The sequence below is a fragment of the Biomphalaria glabrata genome, chromosome 2, assembly GCF_947242115.1.
Source record: "Biomphalaria glabrata chromosome 2, xgBioGlab47.1, whole genome shotgun sequence".
Classification (NCBI taxonomy): Eukaryota; Metazoa; Mollusca; class Gastropoda; family Planorbidae; genus Biomphalaria; species Biomphalaria glabrata.
Genome location: NC_074712.1, coordinates 53,980,972 through 53,992,606, shown reverse-complemented (window position 1 = coordinate 53,992,606; position 11,635 = coordinate 53,980,972). Strand labels below are relative to the sequence as shown.

Below are 11,635 nucleotides of genomic sequence, written 5' to 3'. Positions count from 1 at the left end.
ATTTGAAGGTGAAGAATAGGAAAAGGTACAGAGTGTCACTCACTTCCTCCTTAGTAGCATAAATGGAAGCAGTCAGAAAACCAACGACTTAGCAGATTTTAAATCTAATTTACATGCATGGCAAGATAAACATGGATACGTGTAGGACGTAACTATCTTCTCATTAGATGGAACTTCGCTAATTTGTAAGAAGTAGCACTCAAGATCCTGTATTGATAAAATAAATGAGAAAAGCAGCTTATTTTTTTTCAGCAGCACAACTACAAAGCAATACAGAAAAGCAGACAATTTTAAAACCTTCGTTCTCTCTTAAACCTTCGCCTTGGCCTTAAGTGTGATGATGTGCCAAATAACTAGGACCATATCAATCGTAAGCTCTACAAACGTCTGTGATGTAATAAATCTACGGAAGGCAACTCAACAAGGATAGGTATTCATTTACAGGACATCGCAAACACGTTGCTTCTCTCTCTAACGCCAACATTCAATTCTAGTCTCTAACAGTGCATGGCGCAACTTTCAGTTTAATCGTATGGTGCAGTAGTGCATTGCAGGGTTATAACAGTAATTTTCAAGATACGAAACTAAACTTTTCGCTTTAAAAATACAACTGTATAGGTTATGTACATCTAGACCTAGACAAATACATCTAGAACTAGTGTCAATATAATATAATTTGTATAATTAATATTACAACATATTAGAATCTATTGTATAAATTTAAAAAAAATTAGATCCAGATCTAGAGTTTTAGACATATCTAGTGCGAAACTTTTCTTCCGTTGATACGACTGATAGATTTGTTTGTGTTGATTAATGGCTACCGTAAATAGATCTAGATCTATAATATGCTCATTGAATTGCTTAAATGATATTTAGAAAGCGCATAATCTATTCGTAATTGTAATAACTAATAGTTATTTATTTTATTATTATTGCTAATTGGGCAAAGTATCTAGAGCTAGATTCTAAATCTAGCTAGAATCTAGGCTCGATCTACACAAATCTTGCACAGGAAGTAAAGACTTGGTAACACTTGGTTGAGACGTTGAGTTTAGATTAACGACGAGAGTAACGTCACTAATAGATCTATAAAGACCAGAAATGTCATACAGCAGCAGAGAAAATAGTCGCAGGTCTAGCAGCGACGGAAATTTAGGAGGCTTTAGAGTTTATGTTGGAGACTTAGGATCGCGAATAGGCAGAACAGATTTAGAAAGAGAATTCGGACAGTATGGGCCTATTACAGATGTTTGGATGGGAAGAAAACGGGAAGTGTAAGTCAACTTGGACTTGAAATAAAATTATAAAGTACATGAGACATGATCATATCTAAACTCTAGATTAATATTATTATTATAGATCTAGCTCTATATTACTTTAGTATTAAATACTTAATATAGATTATAGATCTAGATCAATATAATATTTGGTGGACGCCTCTTCCTCCTAGGTCCTAAATCTATCTAGTCTAGATCTTTTATCTACATTATTTATTCTCTATATCTTTCTGTAGTGTACAGTCTTAAATTCTTAATTCTCATTACTGCTGCTTCTCCATACTACACCCTACATGATCAATGCACTTGGTTCGTCTTCTGAATGTGAAGGGGTACTTAGCAAACAACTCAGCTCTTGTTTTTTTTATACTGGAAGACCAAGTAACTCCTCTCTGCAAAATCATTCATTGTTGAATTGTTCCTAACATTACCAAAACATGAATAATAAAAAAAAATATTAATTAATGCTAATTAAATTGTGGTAATTAATTAATTTTGTTTTGGTTCCAAAAAGGGAAACAAATCAATTATAAGATATATGTTGTTAATATGAAGTTCTTGCCCCTATTTTTTTAAAAGTATTTTTATTTTTAATTTTGTTTATTTATACCCCATGCTTATTAAATATATTAAAATATATATACAGCCAATACAAACGTTTAAATATATAGAAAGCATAATACATTTTAACAATGATCTAATGTCAGAAGTAAAGGAATGACTAGCAGCAGGTAACAGCTTTCTTTAATACACAACATATACTTAAAAGCAAACTTTTATCCTAGGAAACAAAGAAAATCATTTACAAAACCATCAGTCCTTTAGTCATATATGCAAGCCAAACCTGGACGCTGACAGAAACCAGAAAATCTGCTAAATACTTCGGAAAGAAAAAATCCTCAGAAAAATTTATGGTGCCATACATAAGAAAACTGGATGGAGAATTCACACCAACCAAGAAATATACCAAGCTATATGAAGTCCCCTCCATAGTGACTGAAATAAAAAGGAACAGATTACGTTGGGCAGGTCACCTTGAAAGAATGCCAGAGAACAGAGGAGAAAAGATTGTTCACCAGCAAAATTCAAAGACAGACCATGACTATGGTGGCTTGATGACGTAGAGGCAGATCTACAACATCTAAAAAGTTCGAGCATGGAGACGTAAAGCGCAGGATAGATCGGAATCGAGAAATGTGCTAAAGCAGGCCAAGGGCCTCCATGGGCTGTAAAGCCACTGGGATGGATAATACAGCCAATATGTACATGTATAAAATATACAACCTCAACAATTATTAAATTTATAATATTTGTAAGCCTATTCATTTATTTCTTCAAATTGAATGAGAACTGTTTACTTTCTATAACTTTATAAAGTTTAAAATATTTTAAAAAATGGTATCGAAAAAGTAATTGATCTTTAACAAAATTAATCAACTATTTTAACTTGAATTTTTTTTTGTACTGATTAGAAGTTCTTTATTTTAACACCTTTTTAGACCCAGAATATTTTATGTTTGTATCAAAACCTATTACATTTTAAATCTTGTAGAACTTCACCAAGTTATGCATTTGTTGTTTACCGGTATCCAGAAGATGCAGAAGAAGCAGTTAGAGATAGAAATGGAAGGTGAGAATTTGTATTCATTTTACAACTTCTACATTATTGAGAGATTTTTGAGTACATGCAGAGTTCTTCTACATAGATAAGCTTTGTTTTTTTAAAAAGGATTTTTAAAAAATATGTTGCTTGTTTATGTACAGATTTGCAATTAAAGGTAAGATGTTTCAAACAAATTTATCTGTCTGGTGTGTTGTATGTTTGTTTTATGTTTCGGATGTTCCTTCAGACTTTAAGATTATTACATGCCAACCCAAACAATATGCGTTGGGCACGGTGTGAACTCGGGACATTAAATGACAGTCCACATGATCAGACAGCCACTCTAATTCTTAGAGGAGTTTCATATTTTTGTTTAAGTAAAAGAAGCTGCTTATTATGCAAGTCACATGACACCACTATGAACAGCTACCTACAGATATGGACAAATTGCATAACCATCAACTAGGATCTTGAAGTAACTTATAAAAATGTTGAAGTTTTTTGTTTTAACCTTTCAGAAAGTTGTGTGGACGAAAAGTACGTGTTGAGCATGCCAAACCTATAAATAGTAATCCTCGTAGATTCCGAGGAGGTTGGGTTAACAGAGGTAGAGGAGGAGACAGAGGGGACTATAGAGGTAACCAGCAAAGTAGATTCAGAGAGAGATACAACAACAATAGGAGGTTAGTACCAGTTTGTTTATACTTCAATTGGTATCTATTTTAATATTGTTGGTGTGCTATACAACTGATTTCATGTTTTGAAATATTAAGTATAATCTATTTCTGAATAGCTTTTATCGTATGGCACTAAGTTTAGCTTTATTTTTTTCTTAAATTAATGTTTCAAAAGAAAGGTAATCATTGATTAGTTTCCTAGTTCACTGAACGTCAGCATTTATTGTTGACACTTTTTTTTTAGTTTGAGGTCAAGTAAAACAAAGTAAATAGTGTTAAAATCTATGAATTGAACTATGGTTTCAATTCTAGTTTCTTGCCATAATGCTTTTTAAGAGATTTTTTTTTATGTCTTTTGTAGAATTATTTTTTTTTTTTTTTTTAAACTTTATTTTATCATACTGGTACATAATTCATGAGAATAATTTGAAAAAGTGCATTGGTACAGTTGTTTTCAAACTATGGGTCACGCGTCACAACCCCATTTGGAGTTACAGCAGTTTTACAATCCTATTACAGTTAGAGGCCATTTTACAGAATATTGTTTTTAAATTATTAAGATAGGATTGTGATAAAAACAACAACAAACCGTTTGAGAAAAAACAAATGATTACCTTTTCATCTCATACAATGTTTCTACTTTTGAATGGTCTAAATATTGATGTTAAAAATATGATTTAAATGTTATTGTAAGTGCATGTAATCCAAAAGTACAATATTTAGGACATGTGATAGTAGATGAAAACAATCATAAATTAATATTTCATAAAGCTCACATAAATATTTTGAGTTTTATGTGCCTTGTACATTAGATTTTGTGCCTAATTTGAATGGTTTAAATATTAATTGAACAGTTATACAAACAATTTCTGTTCTTTTCTTTATATGGTGTCTGTAATTTAATTTGTTGTCCTGACACATTTATTCAAGGGGGCATCCATACTGGCCCATCGTTAGATCAGCCTGAGGCAAGCCTGACAGTACCTGGAATCGTTTCCTTATCATCAATACGTTTGATTTCAAGCTATCAGAATGTTCTTGAGGGCCATGTCCTACCTGTGTGAACGCCCGGTTCCCCCCAAACCTGTCATGTCATTTGCAATGTCTGTTTGGTACCGAGCAAGCGAGGTCCTGACGATGTTGACCTACTCACATCTTGATAGCAGGAGAGGATGAGCGTAATGAAGAGCTTAAAGATTCATTTTGTCCGTCTTCCGTGTGGATCGTATTAACAGGAATCACACTTTATGTCAAGCACAATCCTTTCTCCATGGTCGTTATACACTCGAGGGCATTCACTTGGCCTGAAGTAAAAACAAAATCATTTGGTAATGTGTTTGTTGGGTATATATCCTGTAGAACAAAGAATACTAACTAACATTTTCAAATTTTCATTAACATAATTTAAAATTTACAGCTCTTTGAAGATTAGTATTTATTTATGCAATTCATGTTGATTTTTTAATTCAAGATTTTTAAAAAATATTTTGTATCATTGCCATAAATTTTTTTTTCTTAATTATCAAATAAAAATACTATTCTACTCATGATAAGTCTTGCAAATTAACATTTGAAATAAAGTAATTAAAAATAATTATAATGAAAATTCAGCATATGCAATCAAGATATAAAGTATTTCATATGTTGAGCAGATGCTATAATTTATGACTAATATACTCTTTAAGTATTATTGATGAAAACAAGGTCATTTGTTTCCATTTTTTTACAAATTCATTACAACAAATAATTATTGTTTTTCTTTTGATTTTATTTTTAAAGGTCAAGATCTCAAAGTCCTGCTAGAAACAGTAGAGGGCAGCAATCACCATCTTCAAACAGGTCATTTTATTAGTCATTTTTTTCTTTTAATACTAGAAAGTATTTGGCTGATGCTGTTCATCCTGCGGAGTTGACCTTCCTTTTCCCCTATCTTTGTAGATTTGTTGTGAATCAGATTACTCTTGTTAGTTCAAATTATTTTGTTTTAGCTGAACACTAAGGTTGTTAAACAGAAATCTGAGGGATTGGCTCTTCATCTTTTTCAGCTATCTGTCAGATAGGAATGGCATGTTGTTCTAGTATGTATTCAGTGGGGTCACAACAAATGGTTGGACATTTGGTTTGCTTGACAAATGGCTCACTGACATTTATTTTATTAACAATAGGTTCACATTATAGAAATATTTTGTTAATATCCTGCTCACAAAACATTATTTGTCCTGAGAGCCTAGTTCTGTGACTTACTATTAAAGTGATTTTCTTTTTTTGTTAATAGATACTGCTAATAATGTTGTTTACAATCTATGTCTTTTGTATATTTACAGAAATGATGACTTTGATAGTTCATCCCCAAAGAAATATGCTAAGCGATCTGCTTCAGACTCACCGGACAATAAATCAAAGTAACTTGTTTTCCTCACAAGTATTATAGTCACCTTTAACTTCAAATATTTCATAGTTGATTAGAATTAATAATTACATAAAAAGTAGAATCTACTCTATGGATTGAATAGAAAGTTTTAGTGATAGAGGAGGGTTAACGTTCTGTCTCATCTATTTGGGTTCCCAGTTTCTATACTAATTACAAGTTGTATACTTAGTGAGTTAGCAGTTTCTGTCATACGTCTTCTCCAGTTATTCCTATAATGTACATAATGTCAATTTAAGTTTTGTGTTAATAAATTGAGCTAATGGCAAAGTCAATGTTAATTAAGATGTTTGCATTCAATATGTTCAGGAAAAAATTCAAGAGAGATGTGTCCACAACACCATCCCCACCCAGAGCAAAAGACAACACAGATTCTGATAGCTCATCATCACCTCCACCAAAGAAATCAACTAAGAAACAAAAAAGAGGACACTCACCATCACAGAGTCCACCAAGACATGATGAGCGACCATATCAAAAGTTTCAGGTAGATATACTTTTGTTTTTATTGTGCATACAGGTGTGTGTATGGTGTTTATTATGTCAAAGACTTGTTTAAATGAGGAGCAATAATCTGTTAGTCCACATGAAGTCCTGGTGATGTTTTATATTCAGTTTCATGTATAACTATTGCCCATGAAACCATTTATGAAAAGAATCTGTTACTTGGTAAAGTTCAAAATGAATTTTGGTCATTTTCTCAAATACTTGAATTCTTATTTGGTTAAAATTAAATCCTAGTTTTTGATAGTTTTGACTTAGTTTTATGTTTACAATGTTCATAATTTTAAACACTATAGATACATTTTTTAAAATCATTTTCTTGAAATTAACATTTTTATCAATAACCATTGCACAGTAGGCCTATCATAAAAAGTATCTCTAGGTAAAGTACATAAGACTACTTAATGACCTACATTTTTTCCCCAAATCATCTAGAAGTGTGTGATTCATGAAGGTCATATAAGTCTGATGCCAAATGAAACCAGACCAATCAAAATAGTTTGTAAATAGGGTATCCTGCCACACAAAGATATGAAGTCACTATCATAAATCTCTATTGTTTTGCAGGAAGTCCCAAGAAAAAGTGCCCAGAACAAAAAGAAAACCAATTATGCAGACACTTCTAGTAGTGAGGACTAGTTGCCTTTTCATTGATTTATTCATTGCTTTGTAATATAGTTTCAATTATAGTATTTTTGTAATGGCTTTTTCTGTAATGTTGAATCACATCCTACATATAAATCTATTTTGCTATTGTGTGTGACTGTTCCATTAAGAGCTTAATGCTTTTGCTTTCATTCTAACCTTTGATTTACTTGAACTTTCTATTTATTCATATGCTTTGTTCAATGGCACTGTTTGAACTCACCATGACTAGTTTATGTCTCCATAGCATTTATTAAGTACATTTTGACTTGTAATGGTAGCTGATGATAGGTACATTTGTTTTCATATTCGTGAATCAATTAGAGTAATACTCAATAAATTGGTGCAATATTATATATATAAATATTATTTGAAATAAAACCAAGTGAATGAACTATTGTCTACACATTCCAATGTGTATTGTAGATGAGAAAATACTTTTGCTGAAAGTTAAGTTTTATTATAAATAATATGATTTATTATTTTTGTCATACAATTTTTTTTTTTTAGTAGCTTTAAGCAGCACCTAAAAAAAAAACTTGACTTTGTTGGATGGAACAATCTATTAATATTGATGGACAATGTCTAATGTAGTTTGAACACTTCAGTATTGTGATGCCCTGATACAATTCTTTATTTTTGTTCAAGATTGTGATAAGCTTATTACTATTATTTTTTTTTTTAAAGTTATTAGTTGAAGATGTCCAATGTAAGTTTATTCAATATTGATTAAAGTCAGAAATTAAAAGCAAAATAACAAATTTGTTTTATTTTTTTGATACAATTACAGAATTTGCACTTCATAAAAACATGACTAAGGTTTGTTGATACCAACATGGTTGATATCTATACAAACAATCTTACAACACACATTCATGCACTTCAATAGTACATCACTTGTAAATTATTACAAATTGATACTATTTACAATATTCTTGAGGTTAAAGTCGACCGTTTGCCAAAACTTGAGCCAATTTAAAGTAATTGAGTTCATTGATAAATTCTATTTAGTTGTTTAAAAAAATAATGATTACAGCTTTCTTGTATCTGAGTAATGGCCTCTTAGGCCTGCAAGCAAATAAATTTGAAGTTACTAGCAGAGACAAGTAATATGCCTTCTTAGTGTTGATGTGACATAGTGGTTTCAGTCAGTTAATGAATTTGAAGGAACACCCCCTATTAGATGCTGATAAACAAAGCTCTGATAAAACTTTTTTTGTTTTCAGTTTTCCTCAAACTTCCAGTCTTTATTTTTTTTTATATAGCTTATCTATAAGTATATTCAATTTGTATAAAGTTCCATTACTCAAGTGGCTTGGCATCACAAATATGAGCTACTTTAAAGAAAAAGTGTCATTTCATACCAAAATAAAATGTATAGTGAGCAATCAGAGAAGAATGTAATGAACTTGTTGAAACCGAATCACAGAAACAATAAATTAGTATCAACGTACAAAAGCTATGTACAACATTCACAACAAAAGTGAGTACACAGAGAAATAGTCCTCTTCATAGGATGGCATCAAACCTGCAGACACATTTTTTTTTTTACAATAAATGTTAATACACAGAGAAATAGTCCTCTTCATAGGATGGTATCAAACCTGCAGACACATTTTTCACAATAAATGTTCAAAAAGCTCAAGATTGTTTCTTGTAAATAAAATATTCAGCTTTTAAAAAAATGCCAATCAAAACATAAAAATGATTTTGGTAAATTGATATGTAAAGAATGTTTTGTTTTCTTCCATTAAAAGAAGATATACTGCCATTAAAAGAGGTTCAATTTATTTCCACCCCCTCCTAACAGTCTGGAGCTGAAAAAAATGTATAAAAAATTTCTTTAAAATTCAAAATTTGTGGAACTAAATGAAACAAAGTAACATAAAAACATTTTGTGCACATTGAAAAATGTATGCTATAAAAATATTAGCACCTGGGAAATTGAGAGCAACCTTCACAAGCTGTGACAAATGAGCAATGTTACAGGGCAAACAATTTTATGTTACAATACTCCCATTACTTCAAATTCACCATTGACACCATATTTTTTGTTCAACTGCTCTTCCTCAAACTTGTGGAGTTCATTTGGTGGGTTTCTCCATAAGTCTACAGACCGTGGACGCTCTATACGTTTTGATTTAAAAGCCACTGGCTTTTGGTTATTGAGCAGACTAGTGGTAGGGGGGTGAAGTGGGGCATGAAATGGACGGCTATGATCTGAATATACAACGCTGGCTGTGTTATTGTTATTATATACATCTGGGTGAGGCACCATTTTGGCAGCCGGTTGATAGGGATGTATGAAAGCCGATTGCAGTGGCTGCGATGGAAGCTGAGGATAAAGGTGATGAGAATGCTGAGGGTTGTTGAAAGATTTGATGGAATTGGCAGAATGACTTTGTTTCACCCTTAAAATAGGTCTAGAGGGGTCATTCTGATGAAGGTTTTCAACTGGAGAGACAGCAGTAGCTTCAGCATTATCAGTGGTGGAGCCACTGTGTTGTTCACTGCTAGTAGCCATGATGACATCACTGCTGGCCTGCAGTCCACTACTAGCTGAACCACTTTGCTGAGCAGCACTGCTGTTGGTACTGTTATCTGGTTGGCTCAGTTGAGCATCACTACTGCTGTCACCTCCATGCACTAGTGCATCATTTGCAGATCTGGACTGGCCCAGTGTTTGAGCTCTTTTGTCAGCTCCAGATTCTGGGTTTCTGGGTGAACTGAAGCCACTATCTGAAACTAAATTGTCCACTCCATTTTTGGCCATCACATCTTCTTTCTTAAGAGCATGTGGCTGAGGTTGAATAGCATGGTGCTCTATCTGTACATGAGGCTCCACACTGTTAACATGATCATCGTCACTCTCATCACTTTCCTCCTCTGACTCATAATCATCTACAACTTCCACTATTTCAACATAATGCTTATTACCAATATCAATTTCTGTTCTATCATGGGCATCTGCAAGCTCTATCATACCCCCTGAAGATCCAGAAATTTCTCTGGCAGATGGAGATCCTATTTCAAGAACAGATTCTAACTTATTCACATGATCATCAACAACAGTCTTGGGGTTGATGTCGGATCTGAGGCTCATTATCTTAGGACCGAAAGCAGCATTGTCATAATAAATACTGGGAAGTGAGTTTTGAGGGACTGGCAAGTCAGAGTTCTCTAGATTAGAGTTAGTGATAGTGTGATACATGACAGAAGATCCCACAACCATGTCTGTCACATTACTTCCATACACAACAGAATTATAGGCTGCTGGGTTGGTCATATCCCCCTGATAGACAACTGAACACAGTGCTGGATCTGTAGTAAAGTGAGCATTTTGATTAGTGCTATTTTGGCTATCTTCAAAATGTACACGGCTTTGGTTGGCTATATTTCTTGCAGGTAAATCTCTATACTGTTTGGAAGTGGTATTTTCATAGACTGGGCCCCCAAAGCGTTTGTCTTTATTTTCTGCAGCAGCAAGACCTACACAGTTAACACCACTGTCTCTAGATTGCAATGTTGAAGAGTTTTTGTTAGGAAGACGACCTTTATATTCATAGCTGATGTCATCACCTTGTCCATAATAGCTATAAATTTTATGTGTCCGCTTTCGTGACCTGTGAGACCTTCTTCTATGAGGTAAGTGTGGCGGCCCGTAAATTCTGTCCCTGGCTTCATGACCCTCCACCCTATAATTTGTCCTATCATTTTGTCCCTCGTAGCGAGGTGTTGAGTGCATAGGCCCAAGTTTTGGCTGCTCAATCAGTTTTGCATAAGTGCTCTCATCACTAAGGTGGGCCACAGGCGACAATGCTGATACTGAATGATAAACGTTGGAATTCTGAAAGGGGGTAATGTCCGCAGGGTTTACCACATCATAATCAGTTGGATGCTTACTGCCCTCCTCCAAATCCCTGAATTTTCTGGGCTGATGTCTGGAATTCCTGAAGCTATCATAAAGATTGTCAGGCCGTAGTGGCCTTGGTTTAACAAAGTCACTTTCATGTGTCGCTACTTCTGTAACCTGCTTTTTATCCTTTACTTTAGTTATAGCATTCATCGCCATGTAGTCAACATTTTGAGGAAGGACTTGCAACTTCTTGGTACTCTGATAGCGTTGATCATTGACTGGGCGTGCTCCACTTGGGGGCAGAGTGGTGACTTTAGAGACATATGGGGCAGAAGATATCCTGGTGGTCTGCTGAGTGACCACAGAGACCCATGACTCAGTCCGCTTCTGTTTATCAAGCTGCTGCTGGTACCAAAGCCATTCAGGGGGAGGAAACTGAGCTGAGAATGTAGCATATTCTTTCTCTTTAGGCTCTTTCCCTTCATTGCTCACCTCCGTCACAGTGGATGGACGTAAAGGAGGTACAGGAGGTGGAGGCATAAGAAGTTTATCCTTATCTTTATCTCTCTTTTTTCTTCCAAATATTTTAGAAAAAATTGAAGTTTTTTCCCCTGAAAAATAAACATAAAATACACAAATTAA

At 33.7% G+C, this 11,635-nt stretch overlaps 2 protein-coding genes across 3 annotated transcripts in view; one reads left to right on the top strand and one right to left on the bottom strand.

Moving 5' to 3' along the window:
- The first annotated feature begins 795 nt into the window (after window positions 1-795).
- Window positions 796-7,337, top strand: LOC106071300 (serine/arginine-rich splicing factor 3-like). Its single transcript, XM_013231414.2, has 7 exons — window positions 796-1,277; window positions 2,833-2,910; window positions 3,402-3,566; window positions 5,340-5,399; window positions 5,885-5,962; window positions 6,298-6,475; window positions 7,060-7,337. Exons 1-7 carry the CDS (start codon window positions 1,105-1,107, stop codon window positions 7,129-7,131), a joined length of 804 nt encoding a protein of 267 aa, XP_013086868.1. The 5' UTR covers window positions 796-1,104; the 3' UTR covers window positions 7,132-7,337.
- A 542-nt stretch (window positions 7,338-7,879) lies between these two features.
- LOC106071218 (uncharacterized) overlaps window positions 7,880-11,635 on the bottom strand; it is a 28,003-nt gene continuing 24,247 nt past the window's right edge. Inside the window, exons 5-6 of one of the 2 annotated variants that reach the window (XR_008776684.1) lie at window positions 8,742-11,604; window positions 7,880-8,665 (exon numbers count right to left, since the gene is read on the bottom strand). Coding sequence is in view for 1 of the 2 variants with exons in the window: in XM_013231300.2 (XP_013086754.2) it covers window positions 9,143-11,604 (2,462 nt within the window). In the remaining variant the exon portion in view is untranslated. Of the gene's footprint in view, window positions 11,605-11,635 lie in introns of both variants that reach the window. The other variant, XM_013231300.2, reaches the window with a different exon arrangement.